Source organism: Micromys minutus (genome assembly GCF_963924665.1).
Source record: "Micromys minutus genome assembly, chromosome: 3".
In the NCBI taxonomy this organism is placed as follows: Eukaryota; Metazoa; Chordata; class Mammalia; order Rodentia; family Muridae; genus Micromys; species Micromys minutus.
Genome location: NC_137972.1, coordinates 37884835 through 37907955, shown reverse-complemented (window position 1 = coordinate 37907955; position 23121 = coordinate 37884835). Strand labels below are relative to the sequence as shown.

The window sequence follows — 23121 nt, the reverse complement described above, 5'->3', positions numbered from 1 at the left end:
CAAGAGAGGCCAAGAGAGAGAGAGGAGGGGTCAAGCAGCTCCTTTTATAGTGTCAGGTCACTGGGGCGGAGCATACCTGGCCACTGCTGGGTAATTGAGGGGTGGGGTATACCTGGCTGTTGCTAGGTAACTGAGAGGTGGGGTTTACAGAATCCCAACAATATCACCATAGGAAACTCAGTGAGAACACACCCTCTCTTACAACTCCCTAGAAATTATTACTATCTTTAAAGGAGATTTTGTTTTGGGTTGTCTTCTATTTATTTGTTTGTTTGTTTGTTTGTTTGTGTGTTTGTTTGTTTAAAGTGGGGTTTTATGCAACCAAGGACAGTCTTGAATTTATTATGTAGCCCAAATTAGCACTGATCTAATGCTCCTGACTCAATTTCCTAATGGCAGAGATCACAATGTATGCTAATATGCCAAAATAAAAAAAACAAAAGTTATAAATAAAAGAAAAGTACCTTCCCTTTCTTTATATTCCTACACCAGGGCAACAGGAGCTAGAAAACTACAACACTGACTATGGTAGGTTTGAATACCATGCGTAGTGGAATCTTGTAAAAAGTAAGAAAGGTAAAGACACTTAAAAATTTTATTTCAATGAAAACACACACCTTGAAAGGAAAAAAAATCAGTAAAATAAAATAAAAAATAAATATATAAAATGAAATAAATAGATTCATGGATTTATGTTATGGATTTCTGGGAATCATGATCTTTTCTGAAGGCCACGCTTTGCTATTATTGGACACAGGAAGCCTTTTCAAGTTCATGACTTGGTGATATAGATCAGTGGTAGAATGCTTACCTAGCAGTAATGAGGCCCTCAGTTCTATCCTAGTGCCTGTGTGTGTCTCTGTCTCTGCCTCTGACTCTCTCTCCCTCTCTCTCTCTCCCTCCCTCCCTCCCTCCCTCTCTCCCTCCCTCCCTCCCTCCCTCTCTATCTCTCTGTCTCTCTCTCTCTCTCTCTCTCTCTCTCTCTCTCTCTCTCACACACACACACACACACACACACACATACACAGAGGAGCTTTCATTCAATCACAGGAACCGGTGGTATGTGAGAAGTAGATCTAGTACTTCATTCTATGTCTATTCTATGTGTGTAGGTGTGCATATTACCTCCATGTATGTCTGTGCGCTGTGTGCATGCAATGATCAACAGAGGCCAGAAAACAGGATCAGATCCTCTTGGACTGGACTTACAGATGGTTGTTAGCATACGTGTGGGAGCTGAGAATTGAGCCTGGGTTCTCTGGAAGAGCAAACAGTGTTCTTAACCACTTAGCCATTCTCTAGCCCATTAATCAACTTTCTTAAAGCTAGTAAACAGTGACACATATACCATTGTTCTTGTCTAACCTGTACTGATGGTTAAGAAAACAGTACGTGGGCGGAAGGACCACTTTATAGAAGTATCCCCATCAATAAACTAAAAATATCTAGGCTCCCATCATCTACAATCCCAGAAAATTCAGGGACATAGCCCCTAAGCATACCATCAGCTGATATGACACAAAAAAAAAAAAAAAAAAAGATGAAGAGATAGACATTATCTGCTTCCTGCTAGAGCAGTGGCTCTGAACCTTCTGAATGCTGCGATACTCACACACTTCCTCATGTCGTGGTGACCCCCAACCATAAAATTATTCAGTGCTACTTTATAACTGATTTTGCTACTGTTTTGAATTATAGTGCAAATATCTGAGATCAAGACCCACAGGTTCAGAAGCACTGCACTAGAGGACACCACTGTGATATTCATGACACAGGTATAACATAAATTTGATCATAATTTAGAGCACAGCTACCATATGCAGGAAACACAGACCAGAGGCAACAGGTGAACTGTACTGTAGCTGTCAATCAGCAAAATACAGACTGAGACAGTCTACGGGCTGGCCATGTTCTTTCGAAGGTAAAATTAATGAGGAGGTAATGGGAGATGTGGTGGGAAGCATATGAGCAGTGCCTTCAACAAAAATCTCTTTAAAGTACACGACTGTCATTAGGGTATATGTGGAGAGCTGGGTTTTGGCACCTCTGGTCAGCTGGTGGTGGAGAAATATTAATTTTTCTGGACACTTTGAAGCTGACCATAGGCAGAAAACTGGCTTTTGTGCTGCGCCCCTTAAGGGCTAGAATTTAGCACATTTGCATCTTAAGTTCAGAGCAATTCAGTTAGGACAGAAGCCCAGGTTCATACATTTACATTTGAAATGTAGCTCAAGAAGGCAGATTTAGGCAGTGGCAGCCTCTTTTATCACCTTTTGTTCCTGATCCACCTGGCCTCCAGAAGGATGGTTAAAGGATCTTTGATTGTTAACTTGCTAGGTTCCTGTCTTAGAACTGACTGTAATCCTTTAGCAAGAAAAATAAACAAAGGCGGAGAGTCAGCCTCAAGGTTTCAACCTCAGAGCTGGCCAAAGTCAAGTTGCAACCTTTAACTAACCTGTCTCTTTTCTTTCAATCCTCCCTCCGGTTCCGAGTGATCCTCTTGGGAGTTCGAGTTGGTCTCGGACAGGTATAGCCCTAGATGACAACACTATAATGAAACGGAAGGAGGAGCCCACTTGGGTGGGATGAGTGTGGCACATACTGACTGTTGGAGCGCAGCAAACCGGGTTCCTGATCTAGGTTATGGAGACAAGTGTGCTCCATCTTAGGATAATGTCCTAAGTAACACATTTACATCAGGTGGCTTTCTGTATTTGTGTTTTATTAAACACCTCCCCCCAAAAGCCCAGATAATTCAGACCACTAGTGTAGACCAGTATAAACAGAATATAACACTAAAGACAACTACATAAAAATAAACACAATTACTACATTCTCTTTATCAACTATTACAGCTTCAGCAAGGCTCTTACTTTTTTTTTTTTTAATGTCCAAAGCAAACTACTGTGAAATGTTAGGGACATGGCAGAACTCAAATGAGCCTTTCTTTTGAGCAGCTCCATGAACGGGGAGGGCGCTGTAACTCCCAGTAATCGGCCAGTGTCTCATCATCCATCTTCATCTCATGGACATGTCACACCCACTCACAGAAATGGAAAGTTGCAAAAGTTCTAGTGAGTAGAGGCAAGTCAGGCCAACGGGGAAATGCCATAAAGCCCTCCCGGATCAGCAGACGACTTGTTCAACCTTTTCACAACAACCTTAAAAGGTTTGCTTTTCCATTATAAGCATTTGAGCATGACATGAGCCCTGCGGCCAGGTGAGAGGCGCTTGTCCTCATCCTAGCTACAGCACACACACTTCACTCAGGGCACCTTTCGAGCCAAGCAATGCTCCATGTCTGCCTTACGCCCAATGGTTAGTGGTCCTAAGACACATGATGCCTTCCATGGAAAAGCCAAATTACAGAAGCAGGCGCAGGTGGACTCCCTCATCTGAACCCAGTATCTTAAAACAGGAGCCACCCCCTCAGTGCTGGCTGGGACATCACCACTACCCTAAGCTGAACTCAGATGCTTAAAAAAAAAAAAAAAAGTGGAGATGGAGGTATCAGATTATTTAACTGGCAATGAAAAAACTGCAATCTAGAAGGAGTTCAATCATATCTTTTAAGCATTTACTAAAACAAGCAAGGAAATTGGCCTGACTCACCAGAATACCATTTGAGACCAATGCTTAATTACACCATCTCCCCAAACTCCAAGTGGGGCTATAATAGTTGGAACACAAAGAGAAAGCCTGAGCCAAAGAGGCTCATTTCCTGATGCTGCTGCTCCCAGAAAAGGACATAGTGAAACTGACACTTTCGGATCAAGCTCAGGCAGGACTTTTTGTTATTTTATTATGTGTGGGGTGTTTGCCTGCCTGTATCTCTGTGCACCACAAGCATGCAGTGCCTGTAGGAACCAGAAGAGGGCATCAGATTCCCCAGACCTGAAGTTATAGATGGCTGTGAGCCTTCATGTCAGTTTATGAATAGAACTTGAGTACTCTAAAGAGCAACCAGTGCTCTTAGCTACTGAGCTATCTCTCCAGTCCCTAGGCATGAATTCTTTAAAGGTAACTTGTATAAAAGGGGAAGGTTAAGGTGAGATTTCTTTATCATGCCCCCCACATCTGTCTTATTTGAATTGGCAGGTCCGAGGCCCACTCTCTCTCACTCTGTCACTGTCTCCTGTATCCTGCTCTTCAGTCTCTGCCTGTGAGAATGCTCAGTGTCCCAGGTCACCTTGCTTTCTCTTGCTTTTACATATCCATAAGACATATGCAAACAGATATTATTTACAGACCTGATAAATCGCCTGACCATGAATCCCAAGTTCTTTCTGACACACAGTACTCACAGTACTAGCCAATAGCCTCTGTGTGAGAGAAACAGACTTCACACCCTTGTATTTTCTCTGTATAAGATGGCACACCTCTTCCTCTAAGGACTAGTTCCCAGCCCCCATTCGCTATGAACATTCACAGCTAAGGTACTCCTTCCATGGACTTGAATTTGCACAGAGAGATTCATGAATACTTATGAAAGTCTAGCTCCACACAGCCCCTGCCAAGATCAAGACTTTGAAAACACAAGTCTGCAGCACTCGTTAATCCTCCATTCTAAAAATGGCTGCAAGTAAAACACAAAAGTACAGAGCTGAATTCCACTCTAAGGCACAAGCACAAACTAGACATCGTCCTGGGCCTGTACATTTTCAACCAGAGAAGGTACCCTGGCCCAGAGAAGGTACCTGTGACTCAGAGGAAAATCTTCAGTGGGAGACTGGCTAGGCACCAGTAGGGAGAGGAAGGTAGTACTTATGTTTCTGATGAGCCCCAGAGAAATGAGAGCCTGTTTAAACATTACTTACTGCCTGGTGGATATGTGTTTTCACTTGCTCACTCAACATGCCTTCAAAGACAAAAGAGTCTCCAAACTTCTCAGCCTATAAGAAGAGTAAAAAAGAAAAAGCCAGAAAAGGTTAGAGTCAGGGCTTCCAGGGTGCCATTTTCTTCACAATGCTACTATGGTGATTCTTCCTATCCAGGTGACTGTAGGTTTTTCCCTCTGCATTCCCAAAATGACTTTAAAGTGTCTACATTCCTCTTAAAGCAGGTTCATGTCTCTCATGAGACTGTTTTCATGTGAAACCTGATTATCTGATAAGACTGCAGGTTGCACAAGATTAGATTTTAAGAAGATGAATGCCCTATGGAAAGAAACCTATTTCTCCCAATATTTTAAATAACTCTGAGAAATGGCTTATATAGTATATGTGATATTCTACATGCAAGCTGTTTGTCTATACATGTAAGTTGTTTGTCCTCTGCCCTGCTTTTGGGGTCTACCTACAAGAAATAAAGGGCACTGCTTGCTGATTCTCTGATACCTTCTGTGTGTTTACAGTTGTGAAGGGACCAATCTAAGCATTGGGTGGAAATTTCTATTTTAATCATTTTTGACAGAGGTATAACAAATATTCATTGACATCTGATCTGAAAGTGGGATCTTTTGTCCTTTAGTTCCTGTGACTCTACTGTTCCAGTTTTCCTCCAACATAGGCCACTCTTCTTACAAATCCATGAAACATAAGTGCTGACTTCCTGGGCTCCCCAAAGCTCTGCATGGGCCTGGTGGACTTCTTATACTAGGCCAACAGCTACCCAGGTTGTCCAGTTGAGCTCACACAGCAGCTTGATAAGACTCAGGTTGCTGCTCTGCAACCCCAGAGATTTTAATTATGAAGCTGGAAGGAGGCCAGAACAAACTGCCTCCGTTAAATGTAGTAGTTCTAACACAATGAGATCAAGAGAAATGCACGGAGCTCCTCCAGTGTCATTATTTCAACCAAGACCAGTACTTGGAATGTCCCCAGTGTCCCCTTCTAAACCTATCCTCACCAGATAAAGGTAACAGAGTCCTGATCCCTATACATCAGGCCTCACAAGAGCCTCCAGACTGTTTTTAATGACTACAGATGAGTTTTCTTCACCCCTGATAGTATCCGTGTGTTCCTGGTGATACCATGATGCCTAGCAACCCAAGCCACTTAGTCACTCAATGAATACATAGAAACACCTACCACATGCCTGGTGTAGGGCTAAACCAGAGGCGGCTGCTGTCAGTATCTCATGGGTATGGTCTCTGTCCTTTTAATGGATAGTGTTTCCCATCCTCACTCTCAGATACCTTCTATTTTCACCTGCTTGCTAATCTTTCAGAAGAACTCTTCTCTGTAAAGCCTTCCCTCCTTAGGATTCCTCGGGGGCTGGAGACATGGCTTAGTGGTTAAAGCACAAACTATCCAGATCTTTATTGACCACACAAAAGCCAAGTGTGGCTATATATATCTGTGGTCCCAGTGTTAGAAGTTTGGGAATCAGAGCTGGCGGATTCTGCCTCACTGTCCTGTCAGTCTAGACACAAGTGCATTCCCAGGTTCAGAGACCCTGTTCACAAAATAAAGTGGAATACCAGCAGTCCACAACCACCAGGACCTCTAAATCCAGGAGATCCAACACCTCACCCCGCCTCTATGGTCTCTAGTGTCTCTCTCTCTCTCTCCCTCCCTCTCTCTCTCTCTCTCTCTCTCTCTCTCTCTCTCTCTCTCTCTCTCTCTCTCTCCACCCTCCCTCCCTTTCCTCCCTCTCTCTAACTTAGATTATGAATTGAGCTAAGAATATGAAATAAAAAGAATAGAGACTTTAGCTTACTACAAATATCCACAAACAAGATTTACAACCACTTGGTATATTTTAGGAAATTCCAAAGAAATGAGGCAGTGGAGAACTGAACCCAAATGCTGGTCGGCCTTTGGCATTCACTCTCAAATGAATTTAAAAAAAAAAAAAAAAAAAAAAAAAAACAAGGTGGGGGAGGTTGTTAGGAGCCAATTTTTTTTTTTAAAGTTGGGTCTTCACAAACTGAATAGAAGGGTAAATGTTTTAAAGATAAAAAGGGACAGAATTTAGAAACTAAATCTCAAATTTGAGATTCTCACAGAAACAATCATAAACTAGCAAATCACACACCTTGCACTGAAAATGCTGCTGAGTCACCAACACACTGGAATAAAGCCACAACAACGAGAAGCTGCACTTCATGAGGTAGCTGACCATTTATGAAGTGTGCAATGCTGTGGAACACACAGTCTGAGGTGTGCTGAGAATTACCCACCATCTGTGTTCTCAGAAGGCCCAGTGAGCAGCAGCCCTCTCAGATGGATAAACACACACGCAGTATCGCACAGGGTTAGGAAAATGGCTGTCTACACTGCTTACAGTCACTGACCGGTAGCATGTTAGGTCGTATCAGTATTGACTCTCAGCTTGTTACATCATAGAGCTGCTGGGAGAGATTAGATGAAAGAAAGGAAGTATTCGTCACAGTGCTGGGCACAAAGTAAGTGTTCGGTGTTTGCAGCTGTTAAACCCTTCCTGAGTGTTCTGGAAAACAGCCAGTTCCCCTTCCCATCCCCAAGCTTATTACCTCGGTCAAATAGCCAGTTGAGTTCACGAACTTCTCAAAATCAGCATTGCTGACTTCATAGGCATCCATGTAAAAGGCATCAACAGTGACTCTCCTGGCAGGGGCTTCTCCATCCTGCTTGATCTGAGGATCATCAGTGCCCATTGTAAATACTCCCGCAGGGATGAGAACCATCTGCAGCGAAAGGGGAAACATGGGTCATCATGCATCAAAAGCAAAGTACATCTGTGTAGGCCACAAAGCTCTTAGCACATATCAAGCATCCACCGCTTAAAACCCCCAGCAAAGAAATCTCTGCAAAACTAATAAAATCAAGGTCGTGAGAGATGGCACAACAGTATAGTGCTTGCTGCACAAACATAGGGGCCTGAGTGTGGCTCCTTAGCTGCCACATAAAGGCGAGGTGTGGTGGCTCAGATCTGTAACCCCAGTAGTGGTGAGAATGCAGGGTCAGAAACAGGAGGATTTCAAGGGCTCAATAGCCAGCAAGACTGCCTGAATCAATGATCTCAAGGTTCAGTGAAAGATGCTCCTCAAAAAATAAAATAATAAAATAAAATGGAATAGCAATTGAGGAAGACGGCTAATGGCAACCTCTGGCCTCCACAAAACCCCAGTACCTAACTGCATGTATTTATAAGTGCACCCATACATACAAACTACATCACACACTTGCAAAATCACTCCTCACATCAATGACAGTGAATCACAAGTCAGAGAAAAACGGGCTGAACCTCACAACAGATCTGGACATACAAAGGACACAGTTCCAGGAAAATTGCAATAGTGAACTATGGTACTGAGGGGAAACTGGACTCTTTGCAAAGACTTGTCTCTCTTTTTATGTATGTGTCTGTGTCACGGTTTCTGTGCATGTATGCTCATGTGTGGGATTCCTGTGAGGACCAGGGGTGCTGGATCCCCTGGAGCTGGAGTTACAGGTGGTGGTAGCAGGGCAGCCCACCTGCTATTCCAGGCTCAGGAGGGGGCATCCTCAGGAATGCCTGCTACTAAGACTAGACATATCAGAGACCCCGGCTTTGATGACAGTCCTCCACACCGATCAACAAGGTAGAAGAGCAACTGAGGAGAGTGCTCAACACCAGCCTCTGGCCTACATACAATGTGAACATGCGCTCACACAGATGCAAACATGAATACATAGGCATGCACAACACACACATACATGAAATTTTTAAAATAACAAAATACTCAAAACAGGACAATGCAAGGAGTCAGCAACCGGGGCAACTAACCTGGACCTTTGTGGGCTCTCAGAGACTGAATCACCAACTAAAGAGCAAGCATGGGTGGACAAGTCACCCACACATATGCAGCATATGTGCAGCTTGGTTTTCATGCAGGTCCCCCAACAACTGAAACAGGGGCTGTCCCTCACTCTATTGCCTGTCTGTGGATCCTGTTCCCCTAATTGATTGTCTTGTCTGGCCTCCATGGGAGATGTACCTCATCCTGCAGTAACTTGATGTGCCAGGGGGGGAGGGTATCCAGAGGGGGACTGGGGGAAGAAGGTGTGTAAGGAGAGAACTTGGAGGGAAGGGGGCATCGATTATAATATAAAGTGAATAACTAAAAAAAATTAATGAAAAAAAAAAAAAAAACATTAGGTCTGTAGTAGCCAGAGGCTATGAGATATCAGGAATGGGAAATCGCAGCTTAATGGAAATTGTGTATCATCCAGAGACACTGAAATATTCTGGAATTAGAAAGCAATAATGGTTTTCATTTCACTAAAAAATAAAATCACTGAGTTATATACTTCACAAGAGTATGGATTATCTCTTTATTACAATAGGCTTTCAACTATGCCATCTGTCAGACACTATAGACATAAAGTATAGCTTTAAAATCATGAGGAGAAAAAAGTCAATGTACAGGCCTCTCAGATTTTGTGAACTGTCAAGTCTTTGACCTAGAAACAAGAGTTCCAACCAAAGAAAGAGAAAATAAAATCAAAGATGTAATTAGCTGGGGGAGGGAGTTGCAATAAGCATAGAAAAGTCAGAACAGACAGATATAGGAGTTGGGGACTGAAGGACTACTTGCCCAGTCTTCTATTTCTACAGAGTCCCTTTGCCAGAGCTTACATCAATTGTGTGCATGTATTTTCCAATCACAGTGGGGCTGTTTTTTAAAATAGTGTTTTGCCTGCACATATGTCTGCTCACCACAGCACATGCATCCAGTGCCAAGGCCAGAAGAGGATAGTACAACCTCTGAAACTGGACTGTTCGTGTGGCAGCTTGGAGTTGAACCTGGGTCCTCTGCAACAGCAGCAAGTGGTCTTAACCACTGAGCCTTCTCAGTGGTGTGATTTTTCAGCTGATTTGTATCAAATATATTTGTCCAATGTCTCCTGCTCCAAGAATAGACCTTGACTCCCTCTACCCCCAAACCCCAGAATCCATGGGTCTCTAGCCTCACTGGCTCTCCTACATCCTTCTCTTCCTTGGATCTCCCTCTCAGGTACCCTTACTCGTGGTCTCCCTGGCTCCAGCTTCACCCATTCACCTTTCCTCATTCCTGACACCCATTTATTCCTCCCAGCCATTCACTTCTCAAGGATGTAGGTCCCAGAATACTAAAAGTATCCATATTCTGTATCCAACACAGCACCACAGATCTGTTGCAGAGAAGGATAGGAAACAAACTAAAGTATCAGTAGTGGATTGATGAAGCAAATAGTAGGCCATAAAAAAAAAAAAAAAAAAAAAAAAAAAAAAAAAAAAACCGAAAACAAAACGGTCATAAGAAGGAGAAAAGGGAATTTTTAATAAGATGTCATGGGGCAGTCTCACTAAGATAGAATGATGGAAGGAAGGCAGGATACACACAGAGGATGTGATGTTGCCCAGTCTGTGAGAAGAAGTTAAGTAAAAGTGATTGCAGGACTACAGACTGTAAGATTCCCTTCCCTTTGCTTGGGGGTGAAAAGTATAAGAGAGTAATCCTTTTTCTCACTCTACACCTTTAAAAAAAATTTAGAACAAACCATGTAAATATAACATCTACTTCAAAAAATACAAAATAGCCAAGCACGATCATCCATGCTTTGAATCCCAGCACTAAAGAGGCAGTTGGGAAGCAGATCTCTTTATAAATTTAAGACCAGCCAGATCTACATAGCAAGTTTCAGAATGGCCAGAGCTACATAGTAAAGTAAATACCTAAATAAACTAATTAATCAACAAACCCAAGTCTGAACCTGATCAAATCTACTCTCCCATTTAAAATTATATGGGAATGTCTATCATAGTTTGGCATGCAGTATCAAAACATCAGAATCTATAAGCACCTTGTACTTGCATTTGGCTGAATTTTGTCTCTTTGAAAATTATGTCCTTGTTCAAGAATCATCCCTTCTGGGGCCTCTCCTGCCATACATCCTTCCTTCCCTTAGCTGTATTAGAGATTTCATTTTGCTTCCTCTGATGGATATCTCTTCTCTCCTTTCTTCTCTCCTCTCTTTCTCTCCTCTCTCTCTCTCTCTCTCTCTCTCTCTCTCTCTCTCTCTCTCTCACACACACACACACACACACACACACAAAGTACATTAGTTACAGTTTCCTCTTAATGCTTTATTTATGTATTTGCATGTTTGTGCATACATGTGAGCACACACATGTAGATGTGCTTGTAGGGCCAAAAAAAAAAAAAAAAAAAAAAAAAAAACCCACATCTTCGGGATCACAATTCAATTCCATGAAGATAGGATCTTTCTTTAATCTACAGATCATCAGTTAGGCTACCCTGGCCTCAGGTATCTTCCTGTCTGTTTCTTCCCAGTACTGGAATTAAAAGACAGGTCACCACAGCCAGTCACAAGTCCCCACACCCAGGCAATGGGGAACAAATTGTGGTCCTTGCTCATGTATGCAGGCTATGAAGACAGTTCAGAGGGCAAGCACTTTACCATCTAACCTACCTTCATAGCCTCTTCAGTTACATATTTTCTCCTTTTCAGTACCTTAGGCACCTTATAGACCCAAAACAAACTTTTCATTTTAAAACTTCCAGCCTACCAAGTGGCACAAGAGCCACAGTCAAAGTACAAATGATCTTCACTGACTAAATGTATAAGATCAGGAATATGAGGACTAAGTCACTACTAGAATTATTCATAAGTAAAAAGACCAAAAGTCCACTTCATTTGTAAGACAGTCTCAGCCATGAGCTGCACGGCTGTGTCATCGTGAACCCTTGGCTCAGGAACAGAACTGGATGTGCCCATTATTCTTGATATTCTCTGATACACTGGAGACAGAGTCTACTGTCCTTAGGAAAAAAGTGGAATTAAAAAAAAAAAAAAAAAAAAAACAGCTCTGAAAAGAAGTAGAAAAACTTAACATTTCAAATGGAAGTTTCAATAATAGCTTCACAATGGAGCTAGAAAGGTGGCGCTGTGGTTAAGAGCACATACTTCTAGAGGACCAGAATTCAGTTCGCAGCACCCACATCAAGTGGCTCATAACCAGTAACACCAGCCTGAAGGGATCCAATAGCCCCTCTGGCCTCCTGTTGAATAGCACTTTCTGGCTAGGCTAAAACCTTCCACCTTGGAAGGAAGTTCCTTAAAATACAGGATACTTGCAGAGAAGTAAAACAACAGGGTGCTGTAAGGGAGATGAGGCACTGCTTCCCTCAGGGATGTTCACTGAGCAAGAAAGACATAAAAACATTGATGGAAATCTCTGAAACTGACCAGATTCACAAAGGCCCTCTCTCCCTAGCATAGTTAAGCAGTGAGCCCTGCTCAGAGACACCGTCAGCCTAGCTGGACCAGCCCGGAAGAGGCAGGCCAACACTCTCCAACCTACTGAACCGTGTGCAGGGTATGCAGTGTGCTCTAGGGTCCCAGCTTTGGTGAGCTGCCTCCTATTGTTGTGTTTTGGTGATGCAGCTGTCTGTGAGTCATTTCTGCTCCTGTAAGTAACCCGGAGCTGGATTCTGGTGGTGTTTTAACTTTGGTCTGTCATCAATTCTCTATCAGGGGTGAATACATGTTTGTTTATGTCGCCCTAGGATTAATGTCACACAATATTGTTTTGGGCACTTGCACACATGTGCGCATACCCACACATACAAATAATTTAAAATAATAAATATTAAAATAGTCTAAAAATGAGTCTTTAGATGCCATCATTTTTTTAAAGTTGTATTTGGTGCTGCTATCACTGCACTTGGAAAGGTGTATCATGAATTTAAACCAGCCTGGGCTATACCACACCCCCAAAAGAAAAAAAAAACAAGAAAAATGTCATAAAGGAATTAAAGAATGTGGAAAAAAGAAAAAAAGTCTATAGATGACAAGGTCTTGCTGTGAGAATAAAGTTCATGTCCTTCAGCTCAAACCCAAAGCCCAAAAGAAAGCTATGCCCTCCCACTATTGGACTTAGTTATGGTGACTAATTATCTTTTAAACCCTTCTCTCTCAAGGTGAATACCAGCAACACTACCACCATCACATCTTGCTTGCCCTATAGACTCCTGGCCTAGTTTCTTTTCCTTCTTTGATGCTCCAACAGAAATGGAGAGCACTGAGTAGGCCAAGTGTCCATTCTGGAGAAAACAGGTAAGAACAGCTCTAGAATGATCTATGTAGATCATAATGTTTAGCTTATCCAATCAAGTCAGCTGTGCTATTAATGTCTATTCTGGTGACATTCCATATATCCAAGTGTTTCATTCTTCAGAATCCAGGGCAAAATAAAACACCATTTTAATTGTGTCTTCATAGGAAGGCCAGTGTCCAAAACTCCACTCAACCCTGTGTCTAAAGCAGAGTTCAGACCTTCTCCTGCTTCTGCTGCCACCACTGACAGACTCATAGGCATTGGAAAGATGGCTCAGAGTGTGAGGTCCTTAACTACACAAGCCTGGCAACCTGAACATGATCCCCAGAGCCCATGTAAAAGTAGATAAAAAGATCTGACTCCTTAAAGTTGTCCTCTGACCTTCATGGAAGTACATACAGAAACAGAAAACATACACACACACTTACCAAGCACATACCTTTAAAAGATTGGAGCATAAAATAGCCAAGAATCATTCTGTTATCACAGAACCACACTGTGAGCAACTACTAGTTTTACATACCCAGACAAAGCATCTGAAATCTCCTTTAAATTTAAAAAAGATTTAAATATCCTTTAAAAAAAATCACTACTTCTCACTTCCAGTCTCCATCTACACCCAGAGCTAGGGCCATTCCACTGCCATTGGTACCCACAACCTGCCCACAGAGAGCTGAGCACCCAGGAGCACCCTCACTCCTAAGACCACAGATGAGACCCCACATTCTCTCCACTGACTGTCCAAAGAGAGACCCACCAGGAACACACAGGGCATATGAATTGAGGTGCTGCCTAAGACTGGATTTTTCCAGTCTACATCTGCACCCAGAACTAGAGCCATCCCACTGCCTTCACGACCTAAAACCTGTCTGCAGAGAGCTTATCACCAAAGAGTGCTCTCACTCCTAAGCCCACAGGCACACAGGAGGTATAAGCTCCAGCCACAGACAAGACCAACTAGCATCACAGATAACAAGATGGTAAGAGGCAAGTGAAAGACCAAAGCAACAGAAACCAAGACAACCTGGCAACATCAGAACCCAGTTCTCCCACTTCAGCAAGTAGTGGATATCCCAACACACCAAAAAAAAAAAAAAAAAAAAAAAAAAAAAGATTTGGACTTAAAATCATACCTCATGATAATGATAGAGGGCTTCAAGAAGCACATGAATAACTCCCTTAAGGAAATGCAGAAAAACACAGGTAAACAAGTAGAAGCCCTTAAAGAGGAAACACAAAAATCACATAAAGAACTATAGGAAAACACAACCAAACAGGTAAAGGAATTGAACAAAACCATCGAGGATCTAAAAATAAAAATAGAAATAATAAAGAAATCACAAAAAGATATAACCCTGGAGACAGAATACCTAGGAAAGAGATCAGGAGACATACATGCAAACATCACCAGCAGAATACCAGAGATAGAAGAGAGAATCTCAGGTGCAGAAGATACCATAGAAAACATTGACACAATAGTCAGAGAAAACACAAAAAGCAAAAAGATCGTAACCCAAGACATCTAGGATACCCAGGACACACTGAGAAGACCAAACCTAAGGATAGTAGGGGTAGAAGAGAGCGAAGATTCCCAATTAAAAGGCCCAGTAAATATCTTCAACAAAATTATAGAAGAAAACTTCCATAACCTAAAGAAAATGATGACAATGAATATATAAGAAGCCTAAACAACTACAAATAGATTGGACCAGAAAATAAACTCCTCAAGACACATAATAGTCAAAACACCAAATGTGCAAAATGAACATAGAGTGTTAAAAGAAGTAAGGGGAAAAAGTCAAGTTACATATAAAGGCAGACCTATTAGAATTACACCAGACTTATCAACAGAGAATATGAAAGCTAGAAAACCCTGGGCAAATATCATACAGACCCTAAGAGAACACAAATGCCAGCCAAGGTTACTATATCCAGAAAAACTCTAACTACCATAGATGGAGAAATTAAGATATTTCGTGACAAAACCAAATTTACATAATATCTTTCCACAAATCCAGACCTACAAAAAAAATTATAGATAGAAAACTCCAACACAAAGAGGAAAACTACACCCTAGGAAAAGCAAGAAAGTAATCTTCTTGCTATAAACCCAGAAGAAAATAGGAACACAAACATAATTCTACCTCTAACAACAAAAACAATAGGAAACAACAATCACTATTCCTTAATATCTCTTAACATCAAGAGACTCAATTCCCCAATAAAAAGATATAGGCTATCAGACTGGATACATAAACAAAACCCAGCATTTTGCTGCATACAGGAAACTCATCTCAGCGACAAAGACAAAAACTACTTCAGAGTAAAGTGCTAGGAAAAAATTATCCAAGCAAGTGGTCCCAAGAAACAAGCTGGAGTAGCCATTCTAATATTGAATAAAATAGATTTTCAACTAAAAGTTATCAAAATAGGTAAGGAAGAACACTTCATATTCATTAAAGGAAAGATTTATCAAGATGAACTCTTAATTCTAAACATCTATGCCCACATTCATAAAAGAAAGTTTATTAAAGCTCAAAATATATTGCACCACACACAATAATAGTGGGAGACTTCAACACCCCATTCTCATCAATGGACAGTTCATGCAAGTAGAAATTGAACAGAGACACAGTGAAACAAAAACAAGTTATGAACCAATTGGATTTAACTGACATCTATTGAACATTCCATCCTAAAACAAAAGAATATACATTCTCAGCACCTCACAATACCTTCTCCAAAACTGACCATATAATCGGTCAATTATATGATACAAAACAGGCATCAACACATACAAGCAGATTGAAATAATTCCATGCATCCTATCAGATTGCCATGGACTAAGGCTGATCTTCAATAACAACAAAGACAAAAAAAAAAGCCCATAGACACATGGAAGCTGAACAATGCTCTACTCAATAATAACTTGGTCAAGGAAAAATAAAGAAATCAAAGACTTTAGAATTTAATGAAAATGAAGGCACAACATAGGCAAACTTATGGGATACAATAAAAGCAGTGCTAAGAGATAAATTCATAGCTCTGAGTGCCTCCAAAAAGAAACTGGAGAGAGAATACACTAACAGCTTGAGAGCATACCTGAAAGCTCTAGAACTAAAAGAAGCCAATGCACCGAAGAAGAGTAGACAGCAGAAAATAATCAAACATGAGGCTGAAATTAACCAAATAGAAACAAAAGAACTATACAAAGAATCAACAAAACCAGGAGCTGGTTCTTTGAGAAAATCAACAAGATAGACAAACCCTTAGCCAGACTAACCAGAGGGCACAGAGACAGTATTCAAATTAACAAAATCAAAAATGAAAGGGGAGACATAACAACAGAAACTGAGGAAATTCAAGAAATCATCAGATCCTACTACAAAAGCCTATATACAACAAAACTGGAAAATCTAGAGGAAATGGCCAATTTTCTAGACAGACACAAAGTACAAAAGTTAAATCAGGATCAGATAAACCATCTAAATAGTTTCATAACCCCCCAAGAAATACAAGCAGTCATCAAAAGTCTCCCAACTAAAAGAAGCCCAGGACCAGAATGGTTTAGTGCAGAATCCTATCAGATCTTCATAGAATACCTAATACCAACACTCTCTAAACTATTCCACAAAATAGAAACAGAAGGAACACTACCCAACGCATTCTTGGAAGCAACAATTACACTCTTGCCTAAAGCACACAAGGACCCTACAAAGAAAGAGAACTTCAGACCAATTTCCCTATGAACATCAATGCAAAAATACTCAATAAAATTCTTTCAAACAGAATCTACAAACACATCAAAATGATCATTCACCATGATCAAGTAGGCTTCATCCTAGGTATGCACAGATGGCTCAATATATGGAAATGCCTCAATTTAACCCACTATATAAACATAATCAAAGAAAAAAAACACATGATCATCTCATTAGGTGCTGAGAAAGCATCTGACAAAATTCAACACTCCTTCATGTTATAAGTCTTGGAAAGCTCAGGAATTCAAGGCCCATATCTAAACATAGTAAAAGCAATATACAGCAAACCAGTAGCCAACATCAAACGGTGAGAAATTTGAAGCAATCCCACTAAAATCAGAGACTAGACAAGGCTGTCAATTCTCCCCTTACTTATTCAATATAGTACTAAAAGACCTAGCCAGAGCAATTAGACAACAAAAGGAGGTAATAGGAATATAAATTGGAAAGGAAGAAATCAAAATACCATCATTTGCAGATGATATGATAGTATACTTAAGTGGCCCCAAAAACTCCACCAGAGAACTACTACGGCTGATATACAACTTTAGCATAGTGGCTGGATATAAACCTAACTCAAACAAATCAGTAGCCTTCCTCTACTCAAAGGATAAACAGGTTGAAAAAGAAATTAGAGAAAGGACACTCTTCATAATAGTCACAAATAATATAAAATATCTTGGTGTGCCCCTAACCAAACAAGTGAAAGATATGTAAGACAAGAACGTCACGTCTGAAGAAAGAAATTGAAGAAGACTTCAGAAGATGAAAAGCTCTCCCATGCTCATGGATTGGCACAATTAATATAATAAAAATGGCAATCTTTCCTAAAGCAATCTACAGATTCAATGCAATCGGCATCAAAATTCCAACTCAATTCTTCATAGAGTTAAAAAAAACAATTGGCAAATTTATTTTGAATAACAAAAAACCAAAAGTATCGAAAACTATCCTCAAGAATAAAAGTAATTCTGGCGGAATCACCCTCCCTGACCTCAAGATGTATTACAGATCGATCATGATAAAAAAGTACATGGTATTTGGTACAGAGATAGACAGATAGATCAAAGGAATAGAACTGAAGACCCAGAAATAAACCACACACCTATGGTCACTTGATCTTTGACAAAGGAGCTAAATACACCCAATGGAAAAAAGACAGCATCTTCAACAAATGGTGCGGGTTCCACTGGCAGTCAGCATGTAGAAGAATGCAAATTGATCCTTTCTTATCTCCTTGTCGAAAGCTGAAGTCCAAGTAGATCAAAGACCTCCATATAAAACCAGGTACACTGAAACTAATAGAAGAGAAAGTGGGGAAGAGCTTAGAACACATAGCCACAAGAAAAATTTTCCTGAACAGAATTCCAATAGCTTACACTCTAAGATCAAGAATCAACAAATGGGACGTCCCCCCATAAAATTGCAAAGTTTCTGTAAGGCAAAAGACACTGTCAATAGGACAAAACAGAAACCAAGAGATTGAGAAAAGGTCTTCACCAATACTACATCAAATAGAGGGCTAATATCCAACATATACAAAGAACTTAAGAAGTTAAGACTCTAGAGAATCAAATGATCCTATTTAAAAATGGAGTCCAGAGCTAAACAAAGAATTCTCAACTGACGAACACCGAATGCCTGAGAAGCACCTAAAGAAATGTTTACCATCCTTAGTCATCAGGGAAATGCAAATCAAACCAATCCTTAGATTCCACCTCACACCAGTCAAAATAGCTAAGATCAAAAACTCAGCAGGTTCTGGTAAGGATGTGGAGAAAGAGGAACACTTCTCCACTGTTGGTGGGGTTGTAAGTTGGTACAACCTCTCTGGAAAACAGTCTGGTGGTCCCTCAGAAAACTGAATATAGTATTACCTGAGGACCCAGCTATACCACTCCTGGGCATATACCCAAAATATTCTCCAACATACAATAAGGACACATGCTCCACTAAATTTATAGCAGCCTTATTTATAATAGCCAGGAGATGGGAAGAACCCAGATGTCCTTCAACAGAGGAATGGATACAGAAATTGTGGTACATTTACACAATGGAGTACAACTCAGTTATTAGAAACAATGACCTCATGAAATTCTTAGATAAATGAATGGAACTTGAAGCTATCATCTTGAGTGAGGTAACCCACAAGAGAACACAAACATGGTACATACTCACTGATAAGTGGATACTAGCCCTAAAACCTCAGAATAACCAAGAAACAATTCACAGACATTATAAAGCTCAAAAAGGAAGGCCAGAATATGGATGCCTCAGTCCTTCTTAGAAGGGAGAACAAAATAATCAAGGAAGGAAATACAGAGACAAATAAGGAGCAGAAACTGAAGAAAAGGTCATCCAGAGACTGCCTCACTTGGGGAATCCATCCCATATGCAGCCACCAAACCCAGTCACTACTTGCTGATACCAAGAAGTGCTTGTTGACAAGAGCCTGATATGGATGCCTCCTCAGAGCATCTGCCAGAGCCATACTGATACAGATGAGGATGCTTGCAGCTCATTGGACTGAGCACAGGGACCCCAATGGAAGAGCTAGAGAAAGGACTGAAGGAGTTCAAGGGTTTGCAACCCCATGTGAAGATCAACAATATCAACCAACCAAACCCCCTAGAGCTCCCAGGGACTAAAACACCAACCAATGATTACATATGAAAAGACCCATGACTCCAGTTACATATGTAGCAGAGGATAGCATTGTCTGGCATCAATGGGAGGAGAGGCCTTTGGTGCAGTGAAGGCTCATTTTCCCAGTGTAGGGGAATGCCAAGGCACTGAGATGGAAGTGGGTAGTTGGGAGTAGTAGCATCTTCATGGATGAAAGGGAAGTGGGTGGGGAGATGTGTGAGAGGGGAAAATGGGATAACATTTGAAATGAAAAAAAAACAGAGAATAACCAATAAAAATGACAAATAAAAATGATAATTAAAAAAAAAAAAAAAACACTTCTCAAAAGCTCACTAAACATGTGTGACCCAAGATGGTTGACCAGCTACACTTCCCATTACAAAGGCCTGAGTTCAGCATGCACAGTGACCCATGACAGCTATGCTTCTGGTCTCCAGAGAATGAGTTTATTAGGTAAACAGCAGGCTTGTAGCATCAGATCAGATACAGTATCCAGTAGAAACTGTCCAGTAAGGTCCAAAGCATCAAAGAGTCACTTGGAGCTTTTAGTTAACAAAAAAGTGTCCAAGTCAGAAAGTCTTCTGGGTAAGACTTCCCACTAGCCATTCCCAACACAAGCTTTGTTTATTCCATTGTTCCATTTATTCAAGAAATAAATAGTAGCTGAGTCTCCCTTCTGGGAACTTATCTCTCAGTAGTATTTAAGGATACACTGTTTCATTCATCCTGGAATAAGGAATCTTGAAGAACACTCTGAAGACAAACATGCTTGGGTCTAACATGGGTGAGCCAACAACTTCTCTGTGAGTTTAAATAGCACAGGACAATTTATTAGTCCAGTGTATATATTCCACCCTGGACAATCCTGGCATTCTTCTGACAAAGATTCAACTAGGAACAGGACAATGGCTCAAAGTTTATCTGGTAACTTTTCCTGGAGCCACCAAGAAGCAACTCTTCCTCTTCCAACTGGTTTAGGAAATGGGACGTACTCTATAAAACAGAGCTGAACTAAAGTAAGATGTCTCAAGGGAACAGCCAACAATGGGCCTGGGGATGCTGTCTGATGCCCTGGATCCAGCTTTGTCTACAGTCATGTGCTGTCTCAAACTTCCCAAAGATAGAGAATCCATCAATCTCTCCCTCCCTCACTTTAAGTTATCCTGATTCCATCTGCTACTGTATGATATTTTTGTTTTGTGAATAAAAATAAAATAAACTCATATAAAGTTATTTCGGAAGGCTCTTTATCCAGCTCCTACCTTCTGCTCCTTGAACTTAACATAAAAGGCTCGGGCAAAAAAAAAAAAAAATCTATATGCCAACAGCTACATTAGCTACACAAGACTTTATCCAGCCATACCATGCAGACATTCCTCACTGGTGGAATAACATCCAAATTTCCAGCACTAAGATTTGACTCATGAAGCTTCCGTTGCCTCACCTATGAACTAGAAGATGATACACTGCACAGGAGTCTTTGGGTAGATACAGTAGAAGTATGTATTTACAAAGGCTTTCTTTGAAAAGTACCTGAAGCCTCAAAATACTGTAGCTACCAAAAAAACAAAAAAACAAAAAACAAAACAAAACATCGCACAAGAGATATTGAAGAATGCTTAAAATAGGTTAGGCACTAGGGTGGGAGGAGGGGAAAATCCATAGAGAATAAAACAGATGGAAAAGCCTTTCCACCACCAAGTAGATAACAGGAAAAAGTAACACTACAATAAGCAAAACAGACAAGTTGCCATTGGGCAACCGCCCCCTATCATGCTGTGGGGATTTATAGACAAGCATCTTTAGCTGCTGCAGTGCTTTATGGAAATACTGAAAGAGAGGAAGCATCAGGTAAGGCCCACAGGAGATGTTACCCCCTCACCAAGTCCCGAACTAATATTAGTGTCAATTAACATAGAGGAAAGAAAAGTGAGCTAGGAACTAAAGATAGACTGGATGGGGGGGGGGGGACAAAGAAAGAAAAAGAGTGTTAGTGCTATTCAGGGGACCTGAGGCGAATTCCCTAAAACTAGAACGAAGTACCGTTTCCTTATTCACTGTCATCCGTACACACTAACATTTAACACATCTAGGCACTACACAAAGACATAAATAAAAGCAATAAAGTACACTTGGCTATATACTTCTTTGCACTCAAAGTGCTAAGCACAACAGAATACATACAAGTCTGCCGAACAGACTGGGTTTAAGGTAGTGTTGGAGACTCGGTTTCCACAGGTTACTAAAGCAAGAACTGAGAATTTAAACTCGAGTCCATCCGACTTTAAATTTGTAGCTCTTCAGCAGGAGGGCAGAGTGGAGAAGTGGGTAAGACGAGGTAAGAAAGAATGCTCAACAGTCGTCAAGCTAAGCTCTCTAAGTCTCAGTGGCAAACACAGCCACAAACCCCTGCCCACCTCCCAGTGGGGAGGAGCAGGGAGGAGGACCCCTGTCAAATGAGATCTGTAGCTGAGAGACTTGGGGTGTGGTTAGGACTTCCCAATCACCCCTATTCTGGCCCAGCCAGGCCTCAAGTCGCAGCCCGACGGCACCCACACGCCCCAGGAACAGAAGGCGCACCTTGCTGAGCCCGAGCTGTCGTAGGCCCGAGGTCGAGCCCTGGGCATTCGCCTCCCGGGAGTAGCGATGCGCGGCCGCCGAGCTGCCATGGGCCCCGGCCCTCTGGGGCGTTCCGCAGCCGCACGAACCAGCGAGGGACTCCGCACCTTCCCCGGCCTCCGCCTCAGCGCTCCCCGCCGCTCCGCACGCCAGCACGAGCAGCAAGATGACCTGAGTCAGCCCGGCGCAGCTGCGGAGAGCCTGTTCTCGCGCGGGCGCAGCCATGTTGTTCCCCAGTCATGTGATCGACATGGTCATGTGACCCGCGGTGTATCAAGCCTTAGCTTTGGCTGACTTAAATAGGTTGAGACTGCTTCCAGGTAGTTATGTGGAGTTCGCCTGCTAATGTTAAAAGCATGCGAAACACAACAAACTCTTACTATATTCAAGGCCTTCCGCAGACAATTTGCCTCTCTCTAGTTTCGTGGTTGAAAACTAGTCGTATTTATTCAGCATTTACCAAGCACTAGTACCATACTACATAAACACTTCATTTTTTGAAGTACTTAATCCTCACAGAGATGCTGCTATACTGCGTTGACAGGACAATTAAGTGACCTGCTCATATCACGTATCAAACATGTGAAAACCAAAATCTAAATCCAAGGAATCTAAATTTCAGAAACCCTGAATTTTAAGCCCTATAAGCAATTCAGTAAATGGATTCAAACAGGAAAGTGAGCACAGTGAAGGACAGTACACCAGTGAGTGGAGTTATGGAAATCTAGACTATAGGGATGTGTAAAATAACACTTCTCAAAGTTTGGACTGATAGGTAGGTTATTTCTCCACTGGTGGAATAGACCAATAAATGCCACAATAGAATGTACTGAAGACAGGTTTATTGGGAAGCTTTTCTTGGGTGAGTTCACTGGCCCTAAGGACCAAGGCCAGGACATCACCAAGGTGAGGGTAGGGGAAAAGAGAGAAAGGGCACACAAGCAGAAAGAGAGAGAAGGTAAGGGGGAGGGATAGTGGGAAGGGGGGGGGGAGACTGGTGGTGGGAGGAGACAGACAGGCAGAGAAACAGAGAGACAGAGGAGAAAACAAAGGAAGGGCAACCAGA

At 41.6% G+C, this 23121-nt stretch overlaps 1 protein-coding gene across 2 annotated transcripts in view; it reads right to left on the bottom strand.

Moving 5' to 3' along the window:
* Nucleotides 1-22280, bottom strand: part of SUMF1 (sulfatase modifying factor 1) — a gene marked incomplete at its 5' end in the record, with an annotated part of 80805 nt that extends 58525 nt beyond the window's left edge. For both annotated transcript variants that reach the window (XM_080914699.1, XM_080914698.1), the window contains 3 exons: nt 4818-4892; nt 7436-7609; nt 22017-22280. In XM_080914699.1, the coding sequence (XP_080770825.1) occupies nt 4818-4892; nt 7436-7609; nt 22017-22280 (513 nt within the window). The remainder of the gene's footprint in view (nt 1-4817; nt 4893-7435; nt 7610-22016) is intronic.
* Nucleotides 22281-23121: the final 841 nt, after the last annotated feature.